The following is a 25,535-nucleotide window of genomic DNA, read 5'->3' on the forward strand; positions in this document are numbered from 1 at the left end:
GTAGTTAGGGATAAAATTGTACTGTATGTGTAAAAACCTCTTGTTAGCAGGCAGGGCCAGGTGGGGGCTTGCGGTCACAAAAAGGCACGGGAAATAGAAATTAAATGTGTAATATTAACATTTGGACACCTTTGCCTTTTGGCCACGAGAGTTGTTTGAACCATTTTGTGTCAGCACACGAGACTTCCACAGTCTTTATGTAATTGTGCTCATAAAACTGATGTGAGAGATTAATCCACCAATTAATTTTGCCAAACAAAAAGCCTCTCCATCATTTCTATATAAATGAACATATTGAGGTTCATGTGTGAGCTAAATAAGAGAGGATGAGAGGTTCACCTTCCAACAATGATAAATAAGAGAAGAGGTGGGTACGAGACGTGCAGGAAAAATAAGTAACGAGTGGAGAAAGACTGCAGATCGCATTGTGATACACCATTCAATATCAATGAATCACTCATTTAATAAGATAAAAGGAAAATATGGGATTAGATAGGTACAAAAAAACGATTCAGCAGCAGGGAGAAAAGGGGGGTAATGGAATGGAGATAAGTACAACGTTTGGATTCGGAAAAGTTGACAAATACTGGATTAATGTGTCAAACATGTGGAGTGTGGATAATGAAAGGGAGATACAGCTGAGAGGGCGAGAGATGCTTGGCAAGATGAAAAGCGCCAGATTAAGCATAATATTAAAATATATATAATCATTAAAATGCTCAAGATGGCAAAAGTCGATGTTCAGAGAAATCAAGAAAACATTTGGCTGAAAGTTTGTGTCTTGCTGTAAATTGCAAGATTTTCTTGAAAATAGAATTTATGTTGATTACAAATCTGAAGATCATCATCATTTTACAATTTTACAAGGGTGTTATTTTTAAAATGTTAACCATACAACTATGGTGCTTTTCTTTCTTTCCCATCTATCGTCTGGGATTTTGTAGCATTTTACCGCCCATCCTAGATATGGTAAGGGTGTTACGAGCCAATCACAGGGTGGACCGACATCGCATGTGGACCAGACGAAGAGCCAGCTGGGTTATTACTGTACCAACAATCCAACAGCATAATCATGATAATTCTTCCAACACCATTGCTCACAGATTACAAATATTTAAATAATGTTGCGTTCGGCTACATATGAACCCACCACCAGAGGTGTCCTCACCATTTGGCCACCCCTTTAAACACAATTGCTCAAGATCAATCTTGGAACTTCACAACAACAAAAAAAAGTCAGGATATCCAATGTTTTCTGTTCTTCACGAGGCTCTGCAGCAGAAGGAAGTTAAACGTTACAAAGATAACTGAATACATTGAGAATGTACCTTCTTTCACCTCTTCAGATGGTAATAAAGCATTCAGACTTTTCTTCTATAGACACTAAGAGCTCCAGGAGTGTTGGACTTATCTATGAGTAACAACAATAAAATGGTTCACTATGTCAGACCCCAATGACCCTCCTTTTATACAGTAGAGTACAAACAGTGGCTGAACCCATATCCATGTATTTGATATTTTGGGATGCAACTATTGGAAGCATCACCTTGCATTGTTCAACAATTATCTACACTTGTGGTTTGTCATAAAATAGATCACTTCTGTGAGATTTACACTGTCTTCTGTGTACTCTTGGTGAACAAAACAAATACAAGTACAGATACATTCAAAGTACACCCCCCCCCCCCCCCTCCCCTTGCCAAGTAAATAAATATCCTCCAGCGCGGCATTGCCAGGGTGCCTTCGGCACCCGGCGATACCGCCATGCAGCTCATAGAGACTGTATTGGGAGAGAGAGAGAGAAGAAAAAAAAAACCACCTTTAGAGGCCATTTTTCACTGCAAGCAGGGGTTGGCCTTTTTCAGGGACTGTGGTTGGTATTTTTTTTTGGTCCCCTTTTTGAAGCAATGTTTTACGGCCGGATGCCCTTCCTGCTGCCAACCCTTTTTGTCGCCTTTTTACGACAAACAGGGAATTACCAGTGAACTGGTACTCAATTTGCCGACCTCGGAAGGATGACAGGCTGAGTCAACCCCCCTGGTGTTAATTCAGCGATCGACCGGGATTCGAACACAGGATCCTCGGATCCTAAGCTGGCACCCTAGCCGCTAACCCAACACCAGGGCTTGTATTGGGAGAGAGAATTGTACAATAATTGATTGATTAACTGCATAATTAAAATCAATAAAAGATTGTCAGAAAATATTTTCCAAATCAATTGGCTAATAGCATACCGAAACCACCAGTGCTTCATCCAAAGCTGTAACTTTTTGAAAATTAATTAAATAAGTCATTAATTGGAAAAATTAAATAATTACCTGATTAATCAATCAATAATTAATCGATTAATCAAATCAAAAAATATCCTTGAAGGCCACATCACTTGGTCACTGCCGTGTCCAAATATCAGCTTCCTAGCTCAAAAGGTGCCTGGGATATTGGCCAGATGAGAAAGAAAATAAAATAAATAAATGATTAATGATGAAAATAAATAAATAATAATCAGAAGATAATTTATTAATTAATCATTGGCTAATAGAACACCTAAACCACCACCGTTTCATCTGAAACTTTAAAATAATAATCAATTAATTAAGTCATTGATCAAATAATCAAATAATTAATCAAAAACAAGATTAATCACCACATCAAAAATGAGTATAGATACATTCAAAGTACACCGCGCCCCCATGCCAAATAAATAACATATCCTCCAGCGTGCGACATTGCCAGGCCCCCTTCGGTGCCCGGCAATGACGTCATGCAGCGCATGGAGATGGCATAGGAAAGGAGCAATGTACAATTAACCAAATCTGCAGGTATCTATTTATTAAGTACGGACAAGCGGGTAAGTCAAAAGTTCTGCCACATTCGTTATGTAAAATAAATCGATGGCCCCTGTGCAATTAATTATATGCTATTATTTTTGCTAAGAGTAAGAGCAGATAAATAAAATGATTGTACGTAAGAGCAGATGGAATAATGGAGGATAGCGCATTATGCAATGTCTTACAAAGCCGTTATAAAAACGAAAGCATAGTGCACATTATCCATACCATCTCCTGGCTGCAACACAGACACACCTCTATCACCTCCATGTTGGAGACTTTGAAAAGAGGTCACATTGGAAGCCTTTTATTCTCCTCTGAAGATGCATGCTTGAACTGTTTGTGCTTCACATTCATCCTGCTGGAATTATTACCCTGTCAATGTGAAGTGAAGGGTGAGGTTAAGCAATTGGTTCATGGTCGTCCGTTCGTCCATCTGTCTGATCAGTTTATGATTGTCAGTTTATGATCGAGGAACAGCTTATTGTCCCCCGTCGCACAGCGGAGCGAAAGGGGGACTATGGTTTTCCCCTCCGTCCGTGTGTCCGTCCGTCCGTCCGTCCGTCCGTCCGTGTGTGCGTGCGTGCGTGTTTGCGTGTGTGCGTGCGTGCATAAGCGAAGGACCGCATTCGAATTTGGTGTGTGGGTGCAACCCACGTCAAAATCCAAGATGGCCGCCACGATATATATGTCTGAACCTTGTGAGCGAAATATCTTGAAAGATAAGCGAAGTACCAACTTCTAATGTAGTGTGTGGCTGTATCTCGGCATAAGGAAGAAAGCTCTTTAAAATTGGGTCGCCACGTCAAATTCCAAGATGGCCGCCGCCATGTATGTCTGAACCTTGTGAGATGAATATCTTGAAAAATAAGCGAAGTACGAACTTCTAATTTGGTGTGTGGGTGTATCTAGGCATAAGGAAGAACGCTATTGTAAATTGGGTCGCCACGTCAAAATCCAAGATGGCTGCCACCATATATATGTCTGAACTTTGTGAGTGAAATATCTTGAAAAATAAGCAAAGTACCAACTTCTAATCTGGTGTGTGGGTGTATCTCGGCATAAGGAAGAAAGCTCTTTAAAATTGGGTCGCCACGTCAAATTCCAAGATGGCCGCCGCCATGTATGTCTGAACCTTGTGAGATTAATATCTTGAAAAATAAGCGAAGTACGAACTTCTAATTTGGTGTGTGGGTGTATCTAGGCACAAGGAAGAACGCTGTTTAAAATTGGGTCGCCACATCAAAATCCAAGATGGCCGCCGCCATGTATGTCTGAACCTTGTGAGATGAATATCTTGAAAAATAATCGAAGTACCAACTTCTAATTTGGTGTGTGGGTGTATCTCGGCATAAGGAAGAACGCTATTGTAAATTGGGTCGCCACGTCAAAATCCAAGATGGCTGCCACCATATATATGTCTGAACTTTGTGAGTGAAATATCTTGAAAAATAAGCAAAGTACCAACTTCTAATCTGGTGTGTGGGTGTATCTAGGCACAAGGAAGAAGGCTATTGAAAATTGGGTCGCCACGTCAAAATCCAAGATGGCCGCCGCCATGTATGTCTGAACCTTGTTAGTGGAATATCTTGAAAAATAAGCGAAGTACCAACTTCTAATCTGGTGTGTGGGTGTATCTAGGCATAAGGAAGAACGCCATTGAAAATTGGGTCGCCACGTCAAAATCCAAGATGGCCGCCTCCATGTATGTCTGAACCTTGTGAGCGAAATATCATATCATAGCATGTTTTCTGCGTCTTCCACTTTGTCAACTCACATCACTTCACCGACGGGGGACCTAGGCATAACGCTTGTTTTCACCATTATCTCCACCAACTCGTCTTTATCGTCACCATCATCATGACATCGCATTATTGGATCAAGTTTATCATCATTATTATTAAAAGTAAGTTTCATGATAGAAATAACTCAAGAAAATACACTTTATTTTATGTTCTTAACTCAGTTGAACACTGTGCGGGTGTCGTATTCTATAAACTCTCCAGTTTGACAAGTAGATGTTTTGCTTGCTGGCAACACCTTCTGATTCCCACCTTCATCTCTATTGGAGTTTGTAATGTGTGTGTTTGTAGATTGCTGGGAAAAGCTTTGGAGCTTCAGACCCAGTTTGCCTACATACCTTGTTGCTCTCATATCCCGAGTGCTGCTTTAGCTTGCTTGCCATTTTGTTCCCTGGTTATTACCCTCGCCAGAGGTATTGCATTCGAGTCCTTTGTTTGTCTATTTGTCTGTCTGTTTGTCCACACAGAATAAATGTAATTTTCTCTGCAACCGTTGGTCCCATTGACAGGAAATTTTCACCATATGTGCGTCTCCACCTGGAGAATTTTTTAATTATAACTATGACGTCATAGATCACGTGGTATGGGCGCCATCTTGGAAAAAACTAAAACAATTGCACCTCTGTACCTCCGAAAGTGGTTCTATATCTCCGAAAGTGCTGCATATAAATACTTAAGACATAGCTCATTGTAAAGAACTCTCCATGGAGAATAACATCTGTTAATGATGATTTCATAGGTTCCTTCATTATGACGTCATAATTCGTCAAGTACAAAACTTCATCCGATCAAGATGAATTTTTTTTTCTCGGCAACCGTTAGTCCAATTGACAGGAAATTTTCACCATAGGTGCACCTCATCCTGTATAATTTTTTAATGACAATTATAAAGTCATAGGTCACGTGGTATGGGCGCCATCTCAGAAAAACTTTGCACCTCTATACAGTCGTGGCCAAAAATATTGACACCCTTGCACTTTTTTCAAATAACTCACAATTTTCTCTACAAATAAGTTGAAATTGACAAAAGTATTTGGTCTCCACAATTCTTTATTTCACTGTTAATATTGCAGAACCTTTGTTGATTCAGAACTTAATACAGACTTGGCATTTAATATGGAATATTTTTTTGTGGGGGTGAACTTACTTTTCAAGATGACATAGAACCAAAAGTTCATTGGAATTATGTTGAAATTATTCTAGATTTTGTTAATGTGACCTTCAAAAGAAACAAAAACCACATTTGACATTTCGAAGCAAATAAATTGATCCTTGAAAGTGATGTAAACTGATATCAAACTCAATTCACGGACAGTAATGTGTTAAACTTCTGTGCGTTTTCCAGAGGTAACTCTTCATTTTGCACATTAGTCAAAAAATTTTTTTCACAAAAACAAAAGTTAAATTACGACTGGGATTACGGACAGTAAAATTACAGTTCAGTACTTCGTGTAACCCCCACGAGCATTCAGGAGAGCACGTACACGTTGAGGCGTGCTGTTCACGAGATTTGCCAAGGTTTGGATAGGAATCGCTTGCCATGCAGTGACAATAGCCTGCTGCAATTCACGCACAGAGGCAGGCTGCTCTTCCAAGTTGTCGATTTGACGCGTTAATTCTGCCCACAAGTTCTCTATCTGATTCATATCCGGGGACATGGCAGGCCACTCCATATGCTCTACACCACGGTCAGCAAGAAAGTGTTGGATCATGCGAGCACGATGAGGCCATGCATTGTCATCTTGGAAGACAAAGTTTCCTCGAAAGGCTGCACGAACAAATGGAAGCAATGTTTCTTCCAGAATGGCCCTGTGCTTGAACTGGTTCAGGTTTCCATTCAGAACAACCATGTCAGTTTTGCCCCCTGCATGAAAAGCAGCCCAAACGGTCACCCCACAACCTCAAGCTTGGACTCTGGCACTATACAATCTTCGTTGTGGGCTTCATGCACTTGTCTGCGCACTCGGACGCGGCCATCTTGACGATAGACCAGAAATCTAGACTCGTCACTGAAGGTCACGTGATTCCAGTGTCCTGGCTGCCATTGACGGTGCTCTCTGGCCCACTGCAATCGGCGCTGGCAGTGTTGTCTGGTCAGACGTAGCTTTCTCAGGGGACGCCTGGCACGATAGCCTGCTTGAACCAGTCGTTGGTTGACTAGCCTTCTGGATACAGGCACATTTGTCAGTTGCTGCAACTCAGCCCTAAGCCGATTAGCTGACTCGGTACGGCCATTGCAGACTAACCGGTGCAGCTGGCGATCATCCCTCCTTGTGGTTCTGCGGGGACGTTCTGACCTCAGTATTGGATGAGGAACACCCCTCTGAGCATTTCGTTTCAGGATCTTTGACACCTGACCTTGAGTGATGCCATACTGCCGAGCAATAGCACGCTGTTTCATGCCGGAATTTCTCAAAGCCACCACTAAATGACAAACAGCATTGTCGAGTTGACGGACCATCTCCAGGAGAAGCGGCAATAACTTTTGTAGACGTGCAGCAGTTGTTTTCCACTAATACAGAACGCAACAACCCTTATATACCCGATTGTGAAGCCAATCGTCAAATGTACCTGTCCGTACATTTTGTCCCGCCACCTGTGATATAATCCTGTTATTGACTTCTTGCTGCGACAGACAATCAGTGACATGGTTCTTTTAACAAAGAAATCACCGAAGCATAAAAGAAACTCACCAGATTCATATACCGAGTTCAGAAAGTAAACCCAAGTCAAGAAAAAATATATATTCCATATTAAATGCCAAGTCTGTATATCCTTTTAAATCAGAAAATATAAAGAAATGGCATTGACAAAATTATTGACACCATAGACTTAATATTTGGTAGCACAGACTTTTGACAAAATAACTGCAGTCAAGTGCTTCCTATAGCCATGAATGAGCTTCCTTCACCTCTCTACTGGCAGTATGGCCCACTCTTCTTGTGCAAACTGCTCCAGCTCTCCAAGATTCGATGGGTGCCTTCTCCCAACTGCTGTTTTCAGATCTCCCCACAGGTGTTCAATGGGATTTAGATCTGGACTCATTGTTGGCCACTTCAGAACAGTCCAGAGTTTTGTCTTGAACCATTCCTGGGTGATTCTTGAAGTGTGTTTGGGGGTCATTGTCCCGCTGCACGACCCATGACCTTCGCTGGAGACCCAGCTTTCTGACACGAGGTTGAACATTGTGCTCCAAAATGCCTTGGTAATCTCCTGATTTCATGATGCCATGCACACATTCAAGGCACCCAGTGCCAGAGAAAGCACAGCAACCCCAAAACATCACTGAACCTTCTCCATGTTTGAAGGAAGGGAAGGTGTTCTTTTCTTTGAAGGCTTCATTTTGTTTTCTGTAAACATAGAGATGATGTGCTTTAACAAAAAGCTCTAATTTGGTCTCATCTGTCCACAGGACATTCTCCCAGAAGGATTTTGGCTTGTCCAGGTGTGTTTTGGAAAACTCCAGTCGGGCTTTCTTAGCAGTGGGGTCCTCCTGGGTCTCCTAACATAGAACCCCCTTTCATTGAGTTGGCGACGGATGGTGCGTGTTTAAATTGTTGTACCTTGTGTCTGAAGGTCAGCTTGAATTTGTTTGGCAGTTGATCGAGGTGCTCTCTTCACCATTGAAACAATCCTTCGCTATAATCTTCGATCAAGTTTTCTCTTGCGGCCACATCCAGGGAGGTTGGCTGCAGTACCATGGGCGTACGTTGGCGCAGGAACATCAAGGTCTCTGGAGATGGACTTGCAGCCTTGAGATTGTCCATGGTTGGCCACAATCTTGTGTCTGACTTCCTCAGACAATTCTCTGGTTTTCTTTCTTTTCTCCGTGCTCATTGCAGTACACACAGTGACACAAAACAGCAGAATGACTCCTTTTCTCTGTTCAAACTGGTTGAATGAGTGATTTTTATATTGCAGGCACCAGCAACTCAACTCAACTCAATCGGTGATTTCAATTCCAAAGGAAAGCAGAATCACCTGCTTGAAATCGAATTACTTCTAACAACTTCTAAGAGGTGCCAATAATATTGTCCGGGCTATTTTAGGATTTCTGTGTGGAATAAGCGAAGATTTAGTCATTTTTTTAAAAGCTTTTTTTGTTCCACTGTAAACCAAAGAAACACACATGTGGATACCAAAATATATATTTTAATTTGAACAATTTTCTGGAAGAAACGGTGAATTTTTAGAAAAAAGTGCAAGAGTGCCAATATTTTTGGCCACGACTGTATCTCGAAAAGCGCTGCATAGAAAAAATTGAGACGTGGCTCATTGAAAAGCACTCTCCATGGGAAATAACATACAGATTTGGCATTTAATATGGAATATTTTTTTGTGGGGGTGAACTTACTTTTCAAGATGACTTAGAACCAAAAGTTCATTGGAATTATGTTGAAATTATTCTAGATTTTGTTAATGTGACCTTTAAAAGAAACAATATCCACATTTGACATTTCGAAGCAAATAAATTGATCCTTGAAAGTGATGTAAACTGATATCGAACTCAATTCACGGACAGTACTGTGTTAAACTTCTGTACGTTTTCCAGAAGTATCTCTTTATTTTGCACATTCGCCAAAAAAAATTTCAACAAAAACAAAAGCTCAATTATGACTGGGATTACGGACAGTAAAATTACAGTTCAGTACTTCGTGTAACCCCCACGAGCATTCAGGAGAGCACGTACACGTCGAGGCATGCTGTTCACGAGATTTGCCAAAGTTTGGACAGGAATCGCTTGCCATGCAGTTACAATAGCCTGCTGCAATTCACACACAGATGTAGGCTGCTGGTCCAAGTTGTCGATTTGACGCGTTAATTCTGCTCACAAGTTCTCTATCGGATTCATATCCGGGGACAAGGCAGGCCACTCCATATGCTCTACACCACGGTCAGCAAGAAAGTGTTGGATCATGCGAGCACAATGAGGCTGTGCATTGTCATCTTGGGAGACAAAGTTTCCTCGAAAGGCTGCATGAGAAAATGGAAGCAATGTTTCTTCCAGAATGACCCTGTACTTGAACTGGTTCAGGTTTCCATTCAGAACAACCAGGTCAGTTTTGCCCCCTGCATGAAAAGCAGCCCAAATGGTCACCCCACCACCTCCAGCTTGGACTCTGGCACTATACAATCTTCGTTGTGGGCTTCATGCACTTGTCTGCGCACTCGGACGTGGCCATCTTGACGATAGACCAGAAATCTAGACTCGTCACTGAAGGTCACGTGATTCCAGTGTCCTGGCTGCCATTGACGGTGCTCTCTGGCCCACTGCAATCGTCGCTGGCTGTGTTGTCTGGTCAGGCGTGGCTTTCTCAGGGGACGCCTGGCACGATAGCCTGCTTGAACCAGTCGTTGGTTGACCAGCCTTCTGGATACAGGCACATTTGTCAGTTGCTGCCACTCAGCCCTAAGCCGATTAGCTGACTTGGTACGGCCATTGCAGACTAACCGGTGCAGCTGGCGATCATCTCTCCTTGTGGTTCTGCGTGGACGTCCTGGCCTCGGTATTGGAGTAGGGACACCCCTCTGAGCATTTCGTTTCAGGATCTTTGACACCTGACCTTGAGTGATGCCATACTGCCGAGCAATAGCACGCTGTTTCATGCGAGAATTTTGTAAAGCCATCACTCCATGACAAACAGCATTGTCAAGTTGACGGACCATCTCCAGAGGAAGCGGCAATAACTTTTGTAGACGTGCAGCAGTTGTTTTCCACTAATACAGAACGCAACAACCATATATACCCGATTGTGAAGCCAATCGTCAAATGTACCCGTCCTTACATTTTCTCACGCCACCTGTGATATAATCCTGTTATTGACTTCTTGCTGCGAAAGACAATCAGTGACATGGTTCTTTCAACAAAGACATCACCGAAGGGTAAAAGAAACTCACCAGATTGATATACTGAGTTCAGAAAGTAAACCCAAGTCAAGAAAAAAAAAAATTCCATATTAAATGCCAAGTCTGTATGTTAATGATGATGTCATCGGTTCCTCCATTATGACGTCATAATTCGACAAGTACAAAATTCATCCGATCAAGTTCAACTTTCTTGAGCGTCATCTATGGATAAATTGGTGGAGAAAAAAAAAATGATGACGTCATCGGTCAAGTGGTTCGGCCGCCATATTTGTTGTAACACACAAGCCTTAAAAACACTAAAAACATGTTCTGGTGAGGGTCTGCAATCTCTGATTGCTCTTTCTTGTTGTTATTCAAGCGAGAACGTTTTTGTTTCCAGTGAACAGAACAATACTAGAAAGTAGATTATTTTCCAATATTACATTTCTGAGCCACAAATGCAAAGACGATTTCAATATCCTGACTATAGAGAGGAAGATGCTTCCACCATCATACAAATGGATCTTTCACTTCCAAAGAATGTCGATTTTGGAAAGAAGAAAATGAATGATAACTGGAAAACACAAAAGACAAAAGGAGGCATGGGTAGATTTTGATATTAACATCAGCACATTGGCAGACAATGGACAAATGTATGCAATCGCCATGATTTAAACTGGGGATCCAACCATCATGAGCCAGGTGTACAAATGGGAATAGCTTCCAATATATGATAAATTCAATACCATAGAGTTGTTATCTTTGCCATCCAACATTACTAATCACTCTGATTAATATTTCACGTGTACTTTTTAGAAGATGAGTGCGATTGACTTACGTAAGGTTCAATATCACAAGTTTGGAAAAATTTGATGTAACACCCTTCAGTGATTGAATGATCTACAAGGGAAAAAACAATTCAAGTTAAAGAAACAAAGACAAAAACTTTGAATATGGCCCGAGATCTTCAGAATAAGCAAACAAATCAAATGAATGAACATGAAATGATTCGTAACTAGTAAAATGTGTACATAATTATATAAAGAATGTGTGATGTTCATTGTTTCTTGACCTGAGAAAAATTAATTTTAAAAACATACCTCATACTCGAATTTTGTCACAAACTCTTTGTATGTAGTGCTGTTCTTATTCTGCATCTCCTGCAAATAATTTTCATTGGTAGCTGTCATCTTGAGGTTCACCTTCATTTTAATCAGACCTGCAAGGTGAAGGGTGGGGCGGGAGCCAGGGAGAAGAAATTATTTTAATGGTTTGAAAAAATTGCATTCTCGGTGCCATGGCTTACTAAAAACTGGCTTGAAATTTAGTTGGTAAAATAAACTTCAGGAAACAAATTGACTGAAGTGATGAACTTTGCACAGCAAGATCAACGATGACGTTTGGCACATTTAATACGACTCCATCATTTCTACAGCAATTGAAGGAAGGGTGGAAGACTGGCGACAACTACTTGTAGTTGCAGCAGTCGAGCAAACCTGGACGTCTATATGCACGTTACTCTCGCAGCTGGAGTTCAACTGCTTTCCAAAATCCCTGATCTTTCACTCCTTTCCTTGCTGCTCCAACCCAATCATTCCCTCACACCACCCATTCCATCAATCAGATTCACAACTCCTCCATTGTGCTTCCCCATTGTTCCAGTTTATAACCCCTCCATTTTCCTTGAATGAGCTTACATCAACCATGAGAGAACTACAGCGCATTTTGTCCTGATTCAGGTCAACACGAAAAACAATAAATTTCAAGGAAGTTCTTGCTTAGCGATCCCTAAATTGAGCAGTTTTTGTTAAGAAAAAGCTCACATGATGGGATACATGCAGGTACAGTCAAGTTCGGGGGGAAAGGGGGGGGTGAAGAATCAGAAAAAGACATTTGTAGGAGCTGTGCTCCCACGTAAATCGGAAGAATGGACGCGACAAAAAGCTGGAATTCGTCCGAGTTTCTTTATTGTCACAAAACAACTCGGGTACTCTGAAAAGCCCGTTTATCGGGCAGCAATATATATACACATTATCCCGGAGCGTTTGCCCGGGAAAGGCGAGAGGGGGCATGCCCAGGCGTCCCGGACGAGGCCTGGTAAGTTGAGAGCGGGCCTGCCCGGGCGTCCTGGACGAGCCCGGCATGGTGATCGCTCCGCGTCCTTGGTAGGTGCAAGGCGATTGTGTAAACCCAGCGGTAGCCGCTACACACGTCCCCCCAGAATCGACTTGCACCGGCAGGGTCAATTTAAGGGGGGTCCTGATGACCCGGCCGAAGCGACCCCTGGTGGGTCGTGGGGGGGGGGGGGTCCGGCGTGGTGGTGGGCGGTCGAGTGGGGGGCACCGTGGACGGGGGGCGGCCTCGCCGTAGCGGAAGGACCAACCGTGGCGGTTGGTCGATGTCCACGTGCGCCGGCTTGAGGCGGTCCACCGCATTCCGGTCCGACCTGCCGCCGATGTCGGTGACGAACGACTCGTCGTCCCGTCGCAGGACCTGGAAGGGCCCATCATACAGCGGCCGGAGTGGCCCCCGATGTGCGTCATGACGCACAAAAACGTACTCCGCTGTGCGAAGCGCTGGGGGACGTAGGACTGGGGGTTACCGTGGTGGGACGTTGGCACGGGGGCAAACCGTCGGGCGGTCTCCTGGAGGTCCGAGCGCTGGTGAGCTGCGGACCAGGGACTGGTAGCGTCGGGCACGAATTCGCCCGGGACGCGCAGCGCCTGGCCGTAGACAAGCTCGGTGGTGGACGCCCGGAGGTCCTCCTTGGGGGCCGTGCGGAGGCCCAAAAGGACCCACGGCAGCCGGTCGGCCCAACCGCCGTCCTGAAGGCCGGCCATGAGCGTGGCCTTCATGGAGCGGTGGAATCGCTCGCACAACCCGTTGGCTTGGGGGTGGTAGGCCGTAGTATGGTGGAGCTTGACCCCCAGGTTGCGGGCGACCGCGCCCCACAGCTCGGAGGTGAACTGCGGTCCGCGGTCTGACGAGATGTCCACCGGTGCGCAGAAGCGGGCGACCCAGGTGGCGATGAAAGCCTGCGCCACGTCGGCGGTGGTGGTGGAGATGAGGGGAACGGCCTCCGGCCACCTGGTGGTCCTGTCCACCATGGTGAGCAGGTGTGTGAACCCCCGTGATGGGGGGAGGGGGCCCACCAGGTCCACGTTGACGTGGTCGAAACGTTGTTCGGGCACGGTGAAAGGTGCCAGCGGGACCTGGGTGTGTCGGTGGACCTTGGCCTGTTGGCAGGCTGTGCAGGTGCTGGTCCAATCGCGGACGTCCCGTCGAAGGCCGTGCCAGACGAATCGCGCCGACACCAGCTTCTGGGAAGCTTTCCGGCCCGAATGGGAAAGGCCATGGAGGGAGGCGAAGATGCGGCATTGCCAGGTAACGGGCACGATGGGGCGAGGCTGGCCTTGGGAGACGTCGCAGAGCAGGACAGTGTCCGCGAAGGGGATGTCGGCCAGGCGGAGGCCCGTGTCTGCCGCCCGGAGGGCTTGCACCATGGTGTCGGTGGTTTGGTCCGCCGCCATAAGCGCGAAGTCCACGCCGAGGTGGACCGCGTTCGCGCTGGCCTGAGAAAGACAGTCGGCCACGGCGTTGTCTTTGCCGGCGACGTGCCGGATGTCCGTGGCAAACTCCGACACGGCGGAGAGGTGGCGCTGTTGGCGGGCCGACCACGGCTCCGTGACCTTGGCCATTGCGTAAACCAACGGCTTGTGGTCGACGAACGCCGTGAAGGGTCGGCCCTGCAGGAGGTGGCAGAAATGGCGAACGGCCAGGTGTAGACCGAGGAGCTCACGGTCAAACGTGCTATATTTGAGCTCGTTCGGCCGGAGCTGCCGGCTGAAAAAAGCGAGTGGCTGCCAAACCCCATTCACCCATTGCTCATGTACGGCACCCACCGCGTAGTCGGAGGCATCCGTGGTGAGGGCGATGGGAGCGTTGAGCACCGGGTGAGCGAGCAGTGTTGCGTCGGCGAGGGCCCGCTTTGAGCTTTGGAAGGCCACGTCCATTGCTGCGGACCAGACGATGTCGTGCTCGGCCGGCTTGCCCCGGAGGGCTTCGTAGAGGGGCCGCATGAGTTGAGCAGCACGGGGCACGAAGCGGTGATAGAAATTCACCATTCCCAGGAATTCCTGCAGGGCCTTTATGGAGCGGGGACGCGGAAACGTGGTGATGGCCTCGACCTTGGTTGGCAGCGGCACGGCCCCGTTCTTGGTGATGTGGTGGCCCAAAAAATCAACGGCCGTCGTGCCGAAGTGGCATTTGGCCGGGTTGACGATGAGGCCGTGCTCGCTGAGGCGCCCGAACAGTGTTCGGAGGTGGAGGAGGTGCTCGGCCCGGGACGTGCTGGCGACGAGGATGTCGTCCAGGTAAACGAAGAGGAACGGCAGGTCACGCAGCACGCCGTCCATCAAGCGCTGGAACGCCTGAGCCGCGTTCTTGAGGCCAAACGGCATCCGCAGGAATTCGAATAAGCCGAATGGCGTGATGACGGCCGTTTTAGGGACGTCGGCCGCCCTGACAGGTACCTGGTGATATCCCCATATTAGATCGATTTTTGAAAAAATGACCCGTCCTACCAGACGGGTGGAGAAGTCTTGGATGTGCGGGATCGGATACCTGTCGGGGGTGGTGGCATCGTTAAGGCGGCGGTAGTCGCCACAGGGCGCCAGCCGCCCCCTGGTTTTGGGACGATGTGTAGTGGCGAAGCCCACGCGCTATCGGAGCGCTGCACGATGCCGAGGTGTTCCAAAGCGTCGAACTCGGCTTTGGCCACGGCGAGCTTGGCTGGGTCGAGGCGGCGGGCTCTGGCGTAGACCGGCGGGCCCGTGGTTGGTATGTGGTGCTCGATCCCATGTCATACTGCGACGGTCAAAAACGTCGGCTGCGTGAGGGCCGGGAACTCCGTGAGCAGGCGAGCAAACTCGTTCGCCGCCGGGAGGGCGCATGCCAGCTCGGTCGGAGCGGAGCTGCTCAATGTGCATACCAGGGAGCTGAAGGTCTCAGCGTTGATGAGGCGACGCCATTGGACGTCCACCAGCAGTCCGTGTGCGCAGAGGAAGTCGGCGCCTAGCAGAGCCATGGGCACGCTTGCGGTTACAAAAGTCCAAGTAAAGCGTTGGCCGCCGAAGCAGAGGGTGACGTTGCGCGGGCCAAAGGTGCGGATGGCCGATCCGTTGGCCGCAACCAAGGAGGGGCCGCAAACCACGGACTGCCTGTCCTGATCGGAGGCGGGTATGACGCTCAGTTGGGCGCCGGTGTCGCACAGGAAGCGCCGTCCGGACGCTTTGTCTGTGATGAAAAGTAAGTTGCCCGTGTGGCCGGCGCTCATGGCTGGTAATGAACACCGGCCCGGCCGTTTCCCGGCTTGCCGAAGGTGCACGGGGGTTGGCATGTCCGGGCCTTCTGTCCGAACCTGGCATGATAGTAACACCACGCTTGGTCAGGTGGAGGCCCCGGTCGTCGTGCTGGAGGTGGTCGGCTCGGCGTAGCGGCCGCCAATTGCGTCGGCAGTTCAGTCGTCGACCGTGCCAGGTGCTCGGGCGCCATGGGCGTTGCGTCGGACGGCGGTGGGCCCCAGGTCGCTGCTTCAATGCATTGGCCTGCTGCGGAGATCTTGTCGGCTTCCCTGGCGAGGGCGCGGGGATCCGTGATCGTCGTGCTTGCCAGGGCGAGGCGTACCGGGCTAGGCAGCTGACGGAGGAACAGCTCCTGGAACAGGAATGCCGGAGAGTGCTCGCTGAGCAGCGAAATCATGTAGTCCATTCGCTCAGACGGGCGCGTGTCGCCGAGCTCGGGCAGGTCGAGCAGGCGCCGTGCGCGTTCCGCCGATGAGAGGGCGAAAGCGTCGAGGAGGAGCTTTTTAATCGCGCCGTATTTGTCAGCGGCTGGCGGGCTCTCGATGAGGCTCAGGGCGCGGGCCGCGGTGGCTGAGCCGAGCGCTGCTATCACATAGTGGAAGCGGGTGTCGTCGGCCGTGATGCCTCGCAGGGCGAACAGGGAGTCCGCCTGGGCGAACCAAACTGCCGCGTGAGCCTCCCAGAAGGTAGGCAGTTTGAGGGCGACTGCCGTGTCCATGTCGGGTCACCAATGTAGGAGCTGTGCTCCCACGTAAATTGGAAGAATGGACGCGACAAAAAGCTGGAATTCGTCCGAGTTTCTTTATTGTCACAAAACAACTCGGGTACTCTGAAAAGCCCGTTTATCGGGCAGCAATATATATACACATTATCCCGGAGCGTTTGCCCGTGAAAGGCGAGAGGGGGTGTGCCCGGGCATCCCGGACGCGGCCTGGCAAGTCGAGAGCGGGCCTGCCTGGGCGTCCTGGACGAGCCCGGCATGGTGATCGCTCCGCGTCCTTGGTAGGTGCAAGGCGATTATGTAAACCCAGCGGTAGCCGCTACACATTATTAATTTTCCAAACCCTATACACTATGATAGGCCTTCGGCCTCAACTGCATCTCAGATCTACATTGATGATGCCCCAAAATCAAATCTGGGAGATCAGTTTGCTGGGATTTTTGTTATTTTCTGTGTTTTCATAAACTTGTTTAAGATGTTAAATCTGCCTCTGGTTCAGAAAGTTTGATCTGAAGTACAGTCGGCCGACCTTGACTTGTTCTAAACTGGTAAAGAATATCCCATGCACAGTCGCTTTATTATTATTATTTCTTCAGAGATGCATTTCATTAAAATACCTGCTGTTGATTTCGAGGCAGAGCTTGTCTTACCTGTAGTTGTGGAGATTGTAGCTACGACTTGTGAGTGAGTTGTTGCACTTGATCCTGGCTGAGACGTGGTATCAGGTGTCGAGATTGTAGTTTCTCCTGGTGTTTTAAATGCATGAAGAAATTATTACACTTTGTGAAGGATATTTGTGAAATTGAAATAAATTCCAACTTTAGTGAAGGAGGAAGCAATTTGGGCCATTATGCCGGTGCTATTATGGGCACACTTTAGATCTCACAACTACTGTCAGCAGTGCTTTTTTAACAATTAACTCCATGTCGAGATCTTCCCCAGGATACCAGTGCACAATTGCCAACACTTTTCAATCGACAGTGTGGGAACTACAACATCAAAATGCAAACAAAATGGATAAAGCATGGCATACTTTGCTGGTACTACTGACGTAAAACGTTTTTTTGTTGAAACAGCTGTTCACCACCATCTCTTATCTTCCCCCATCCAAAACTTTGATCTTTTCCACCCCGTCAATACCCCCCAAATCCACCTTTTTCAAATTCCATTTTCTTTCCTGAAATTCCTAGTAGTGTCCATTTTCTTTCTACGTTGTACTCCACCCCCTCGCCCTCCCCTCCACTCCCCCAACAAACCCATCTCTCTCTGTTCCCACCTTTCCCAGTCGAACCCAGCTGCTCCTGGACTCTGTGTCCTTCTCTCCTGACAAGGTGGAGAAGTTTCTGTCAAACCTCAACTCTGATTCTGCAACTGGACCAGACGGCATCAGCCCACGGGTCCTAAAATCCTGCTCTGCCGCTCTATCTCACCCTCTCTCTGTTCTTTTCACCCTCTCTTTTGCTCAATGTCATCTGCCATCAGTTTGAAAATCAGCAAACATCACCACTTTACACAAAAAATGTGCAAAAACAGATCCTTGCAAATACAGACCAATCAGCCTGCTCCCAATTATCAGCAAAGTCATGGAATCCATCATTGCTTCGGATATCAAATCCTTCCTCTTCTCCAATGGCTTGATCTCTGATCATCAATTTGGTTTCAGACCAGGTCATTCTACTCTGGACATGCTGCTTCTGCTGTCTCAACAATGGATGGAGGTCCTCAATGCCAAACAGGAAATTAGAGCTGTCTCCCTTGATATATCACGTGCCTTCGATACGGTCTGGCACCCCGCACTGCTCACCAAACTCTCCTATGGTATCCATGGAAATCTCCACGCATGCCTTGTGGACTTCCTCTCTGGTCGTAGTCATCGTGTGGCCCTGAATGGATTTCTCTCATCTCCCCTTCCTGTTCAGGCTGGAGTTCCCCAAGGCAGTGTTCTGGGCCCTGTGCTTTTTCTGGTCTTCATCAATGATCTCTCCAACTCTCTGGAAAATCCTCTCTGTCTCTCTGCTGATGACTCCACTCTCTGCCGCTCCATTCCTCATCCCTCAGATCGGCAGTCTGCCGCCTCCTCACTCTCTGCAGACCTGGTCAAAATCACAGACTGGTCAAACAAGTGGAACATGTCTTTCAATCCTGACAAATCTCACACTCTTACTATGTCTCTCCGAAAAGACCGACTGGACAACCCTCCCATCTACTTTCTGAACAATCCTTTCGAATAAGTTCTGTCACTCAAGCTTTTGGGTCACACTATCTGCCATGATCTTTTCTGGGAAAACCACATTTCCAAGCTGGCCTCCAAAGCCATTCGCCAACCGGGCATCCTCCATTGTGCGAACTCTTTGCTTGGCACACCTGAGCTCCTCACCACATACAAGGCTTTCCTCCGCAGCTCAATGGAATACTGGTCTCCCCCATGGGCTGGTGCTCCTGCCTCGCACCTAGCTCGGCTTCACGTGGTTGAAACCAAAGCTTTCAGAATCATTGTAATCTCCTTTCACTCACTGAAACTGAAGTAATGAAGCTGATTCCGAGGGCCTTTCACTCACTCACCGCAGGCAGGTTGGTGGTCATTCAGTCTTCTACCGACTCCTATCCGGCCTAGCTCCCCCAGCTCTATCTGTGCTCTGTCCCCCAAATATTGCTACAGGTCACACAAGATCTGCCAGCAACCCTCTTCTGGTGAAATTGCCAAAATCAAGACTCCCTGCTCACCTTCACTCCTTCATTCCTCTTTACTCCCGCCTCTGGAACAAACTCCTTCAGTCTCTTCAATCCCACTCCGCCCTCCAGGTCTTTAAAACAGCTGTTCACCACCATCTCTTATCTTCTGCCATCCAAAACCTTGATCTTTTCTACCCCTGCTAATTCACCCCAGATGCACTTTTTTGAAATTCCGACTTCTTTCCTGCAAATACTCGCAGTGTCCATGTGTTTTATACCTCTCCCACCCCATCCCCCCCCCCCCTTTCCCGTGCCTCCTCCCCCCCCCCCCCCAAACCCTCTCCCTCTCACAGATCTTCCGTTGTCCCTGTTCTCTGCTGTTGTACTTGTGTGCTTCCCTCTCTCTCCCCATCTTGTCTCCCACTTCCTTTATTGTATGTTTTTTGTGTCCGTTCGTTCGTTGTTTTTTTTGTTTTTTTTTGTGATTGATGTTAGCTCTTACACGAGCCTCGATCTTGTATTTTTTTTTTAAATGTCAAAGGTCATCTTGAGGTCATGTTTCTAAAATCGTCATTTTTCATCCGATTGACTTGAAAGTTGAACAGCATTTGCATATTGAGTCACTAAATTGGGAAACAAACTATTTTGAGATCAAACATCAACTCAAGGTCGAAATTCAAGCAACAATTTTCATCTGATTAACCTGAAAATGAAAGAGCAATTGCACAGTGCATCACTGAATTGGGGAAACCAACGATTTTTGAGATCAAAAGGGCAATGGTCAACTCAAGGTCAAACTTCTAAAATCATCTATTTTCATCTGAAAAATCATCAGCTTTAATCCGATTGACCCAAGCTATGATTAAGATTGTCAATTTTAATCTTAATTAAATGGACAATTTGATGTATCCACGGTAACATTTTTTGTATGGAGGGTGCGGGGGGGGGTGTAGGGGGAGTGGGTGGGGGAGAAGTGATGGTGGATTTTGCAAGTATCGTTCTCTGCATGACATCTTTTTCTTTTTTGTATACAAGATCGAGGCTCGTGTAAGAGCTAAAATTCTTTCTTATTAAAATAGTTCCTCCCAGAGCTTTATTGGGGGATGGGAAAGCCAAATATCTATTTCAATTCCAGCTACAACATTCTGTCTGTTTGTGATAACCGCCTTGCCAATCGCAGATAAGAAGCACAAAGTTAACAAGGCTATGTGACGTAGACAATGGTTTTTGGTTAAAATACCACCGACACAGTTGATGCTGTTTTTCTTCTACCAGTCCTCAGCAAAGGAAATGAAGAAAGCGCTGAATTTTATTTTTAAATAGGATTTTGTGAAATACATGTTTGTTGGATTGAACAGGAATTTCTTCCTTACCCACACAGCTGCTATTGATTCGGTCATAGCCATCTTCACAGTCACATTTGTACAGGCCGATGGTGTTTGTGCAAGTTTCGTTCTTCCCATTGCAGAGTAAGGTTCCAGGTTTGCATTCATCTATGTCTGAGAGAGAAGAACAGGTAACAAATTGTTATAAACCATTTATAGTTTCATTTGTTACCATTGTACAAGACAATGAAACTGACATTTTTAACGAATACACCCCCTTTGTGGTTTGTTAAGGTTTTCATGAATATCGGTTTCTACCTGAAGAGTCTTCAAGTCTGAACTGGAAACAAGTAAATGTGCAATTTCTCTCTTGAACACAGAATATGCTCCTCTTGCCTTCTTATCTCACTTTTCTAAGAGCCGCAATCTTCAACAGAAAACATTTATTCCATCACTTTTATACTTAGTCATTTTGTCCATGACTATATAATGCATGAAATGTGTGTCGATTCTTCTTGTTGGACGAGAGGAAATCCGGACATTTTTAATATGGCAATTTCAATAGCACAATTTAGAGAGGGATGCTGAGTTGAGAATTTCATAGAAAACAAGGAGATGATACTTGAGGTCCCCTGCATTTTGGGTGGGATGAGAAATACGTCTATTTAATATCAAAACTAAATTTTGCAATGCTTTTCAATTATCGCGTACACAAGCCAAATTACTGAGATGGTTGCCATGGCAACACAATTCAGGCATTCACAGACATGATCTAGTCAGGTTGGGATAATGTCATGAGGAATAGATGATTGGTCGGTTGGTTGGACAGAGCTCATTTTAATGTCCGTTTCCGACCTTGTCTGAGGGGCAGGGGACAAAAGCCAGAAGGAAGACAGCGTCGTTAGAATGGAGGGGACGAAAAAGGTAGAGGAGATTGAGAGGCTAGAGAAGGAAAGGGGATGGAGTGGAGTTGAGAAATATATTTTAAAATCCTGCCATGTTAATGTTGTTTCGTGAACACCAAGATGAGAAAAAAAATTACCCAAACTTCTGCTTTCTTAAGCAATGCAAGTTTGACCTTATTCCCTCCTCCCCCCCCCCCCCTCCCACCTCCTCCCCCTCCAATCGTCCCTTTTCCCAAGTATTGCTGAAAACCTCACCTTGACATTTTCCTGCAGAAACGTTTTCATATCCAGTGCGACATCTGCACAAGTAATTCCCAATTACATTTACACACAACGTGGTGTTCGGATCACACTCGTTGGTGCTGCTGCTTTCACATTCATCAATATCTATGCAAACCAATCCATTGCCAGTAAATCCTTCCTTGCAGGTACAGTTATGGCCACCATCCGTATTGGAACAGGTTGCATTGGAATGACAATCATTGTTTCCGTCGCATTCATCCACATCTGTGAAACATGAAAGGAGATTTTTCAAAATAATAGCAGAACATTTTAATTTCCTGAATTTAGTTATTTTAACATGAATATGTTATTTAACAATACCAAGAATAAAGATGTTATTTTAACATTTCCTCGTGATATTATAAATGCAACAACCAGGATTTTCAACGATTGTGAAAAAAATTATTTTCAGGCTGACAGAATCGGTTGCTGAGAAACAATAGGGGACTTGCAATGACTCAGATTAGGGTAGTAAATTTCTTCTTCTTTAATGGCCACAATTATTCCCACATTTATGTGTGGTTGGCTGGGGGAAGATTGGTTCAAGTCATTCACGAAATGACTGGCCAGGCCTGACGTTCAACAAACGTTACGGCAGGAATTTGGAATTTGTCCATGGTGTTTGCGATAGACACCGTGGGATCTTTAACATCCATCAACTAATGCCAGCAGATGGGACGCCCGGCTAACGTCCATCCAAGGGATAGCACACATATTGATGAATCACCCTGCCTGTGAAATACCAGGATGACAGTTTGTCGCTGGAACGAGATTTGGACACAGGCTAGACAGGTTAGAGCAAGTGTATTGGAGTAGTAAGTATAACAAGGAATAATAGCTCGACACATGAGGTGGCCATTCGGACCATCATGTCTCTGCCACACCAACACCAGATTGATTAAATCCATCAACACAAATTCAATTAATCGGGGAAATGGGCGAGGAGTTGGAATGTGAAAATTGTGGCAGGCTCAGTGATAATACAAAGGTATTAAAATTAAAATGGGATTTTTTTGTGTGTTTAATTTACTTATTTGGTTTTTCTTTGGGTACGGGGTGGGTGAAAATAGTTTTATAGCGAAGGATATACAACACCAACCACACACTATCCCTTGACGAGACCCTCTCATAGCCATCACACTCAGCACAGATGTACACAATCACCCAGCCATACGCAAATTATCTTCAAGTCCTGAAAATGTATCTGTACTCCTTTATCCTCAATGGTTCTGAGTACCAATCTAATTCCAATATAAAGCTATTATATCTACTGTTTCTGCTGCCATTACCTTTCCAGGGAGACCATTCCATGCATTAACTGCTCTCTGAGTGAAAGACCCTTGTCTTATGACGGTCTTAATTCGCCTTTTCTTTACTCTTCAGCTAATTCCCCTGGTACTATCACTGTCTGTTCTTCACGTATTTTGTCCACACAATTCCCTTCAATATCCAGAATATCTCCATCATGTCCCTCGTAATTGTATAATGTGTGTGATACATGAAATACAAAATATATATATGTATGTACATATGTGTATATATCTATCTATAAATAAAAAAATATATATTGTTGCGGTTTTGAGAACCCACACTTGTAAATAAATATAACATCAATAAAGGTTAAAGGTAGCACCCCATAGGTAGGCCACAAGCAACACGTAGGTCACCATAGGACGTCAGTTATTTCTTAGTATGTGGTAGATAAGGCCATCTTCCAATCGTTGAATCTGCGTTGCGTCAATCAAATAAGAGTAGGTCCCCACTCGTCCATTTTGCCAGCCTCCCCTCCAAGCGACGCCATTAAGCACTAGCCATCGCCCTCGCCCTTTAGGGCCAGCGGCGTTTGCAACCTCGCTGGGCTTCCGCCCAAACCAGCCTTCGCTGCCCTTGAGCTTGCTCAACACCGCCATAAGCCACGAGGTGAGGGCCGGAAAAAGGGGCGGAACACCAGGGAGGAGGTGTGGCCACGTCACCCAGCCGTCAGGGCGGGGCCGGTAAGCGATAACCAGCCAACCAGGGCTGGAGTGACATCACCTGACAGGGCGTGGTTGGGGCTTGCGGAGCGATCGCTGGCTTGACTTATAAAAGCCAGCGCACAAAGCCCTTTAACAGGACTAATGCGATTACCAAGCGAGGACTGCAAGGAATCGCGCTTGGTAAAAGGACTGATCGTTGTGGAAAGCGCTGTTGCGATTGTAAAGGACTAATGCGATTACCAAGCAAGGACTGCAAGGAAGCGCGCTGATTACAGAACTGTGCACAGAGGAAGCTTATGCGCTTGATCAAAGAGGGCTCGCCAGCATTGGTATTTCAAAGCAGGACATTGGAGAGGGGGCGCTTGGAGCGATTAGTGCGCATACTACGTACGCAATATATCAGCCTTCCCCCGTCATTATAATTGTCTGTTCGCGTTACGATACGTGAAGAGCTGCCTGCCGGGTTTTTCGTCTGCTGGACCGGAGCCGGACTGGAGCCTGGATGCGCTGGTGACCATCAACCTGTTCATCTGCAATCCCCGTGTGAGTGTCTGTGTGTGAGACGGGCCCGTTTGTCCAGGGAATAAGTTAAGACTGTAATTAAGACTGCCCTGTGTACTTTTCCTTCCTCTTTCTTTCATGTACATTTCTTTCGTTTCCTCTTCTTGTACATTTGTAATAAATTGATCTGTTCTTCCTATTTTCCTGGTTTCCTCTAATCCGATCGCATCAGTCTTTTCTCTAATTGGGTAAGCGTGGCACGATTCGGAACCGCTACAATCGGGTCTAGTCACCTGTTAACAGCTCGGGTCGCGGATTGCTATCCGCTCGGCAATATTCCATCCATATCCGTGATTCGAGCGGGAGCTATTCCCTCGTTTCCGGTCGGCGTTAGTACTTAGGTAGTAGCGAATCCCTAGGCCTAACAAACCCTACCTAACGCCGTGCCGGGAAGGACGTTATAACTTCCAAGACTCGCGTCGGCCAAATAAAAGGACAAGGGGATTAACCCCCCCCCCCCCCTCCCCTTGATAAGGGGAGAGCCGACGTTTGGAGATCCGCAACAATATATATATATATATATATATATATATATATATATATATATATATATATATATATATATATATAGAACACACACACACACACACACACACACACACACACACACATACACACACAAAATATATAGGAATGTATTTTCTGTTATCAAAGTATTGAAGGAGATTTATTATAATGCAAAATTATGAATGAAGCAATGAGATGAAGGCAAAGGACAGGAGTGATATAAAAGTGCAATAAAACTAATGACACACAGTGACCAATTTACCAAAATAAATATGAGAAGCAAATGCCAAATAAAATAAATACAGAATGGTTTGAAGGTTGTAAGATCAGGTTTTAACAAATCTAACACATACCTATCTCAAAATAATTAACTACAACCAATCCTCGGGTAGCTTCGGGGAACATCAACTCGGTTGAAACCCACATTTTAAAGCTTTAGTCTTAGTATAGTGTTTGTACTGACAGTGAGAATTTCGCACAGATTAAAGCACAATAGCATGAATACATATTATTTCAAGGCCTAATCATTAAATGTGCTCGGGTAATTTGATGTATGACAGGGAATTTGATGTATGTTTATTTTATAAAAAGCTGAGATGCGAATTAGAGAAGAACTTACCCACACAGGGATCTCCTTCGTAGCCTCTCTCACATGAGCAATTATGTGAACCGATCACGTTCAGGCATATTGAGTGATTTCCACAGACCTTTTGAGTTGTACATTCATCAATATCTGATATGTATG

At 45.9% G+C, this 25,535-nt stretch overlaps 1 protein-coding gene across 1 annotated transcript in view; it reads right to left on the reverse strand.

Annotated features, from left to right (window-relative positions):
- Positions 1-445: 445 nt before the first annotated feature.
- LOC137424498 (uncharacterized) overlaps positions 446-25,535 on the reverse strand; it is a 113,780-nt gene continuing 88,690 nt past the window's right edge. Inside the window, exons 16-22 of the mRNA XM_078775523.1 lie at positions 25,410-25,523; positions 21,720-21,971; positions 20,608-20,733; positions 17,212-17,307; positions 11,578-11,696; positions 11,316-11,377; positions 446-1,272 (exon numbers count right to left, since the gene is read on the reverse strand). Coding sequence (XP_078631649.1) covers positions 1,263-1,272; positions 11,316-11,377; positions 11,578-11,696; positions 17,212-17,307; positions 20,608-20,733; positions 21,720-21,971; positions 25,410-25,523 — 779 coding nt within the window. The 3' untranslated portion in view covers positions 446-1,262. The remainder of the gene's footprint in view (positions 1,273-11,315; positions 11,378-11,577; positions 11,697-17,211; positions 17,308-20,607; positions 20,734-21,719; positions 21,972-25,409; positions 25,524-25,535) is intronic.

Source organism: Myxine glutinosa, chromosome 4 (assembly GCF_964187855.1).
Source record: "Myxine glutinosa chromosome 4, kmMyxGlut1.1, whole genome shotgun sequence".
Classification (NCBI taxonomy): Eukaryota; Metazoa; Chordata; class Myxini; order Myxiniformes; family Myxinidae; genus Myxine; species Myxine glutinosa.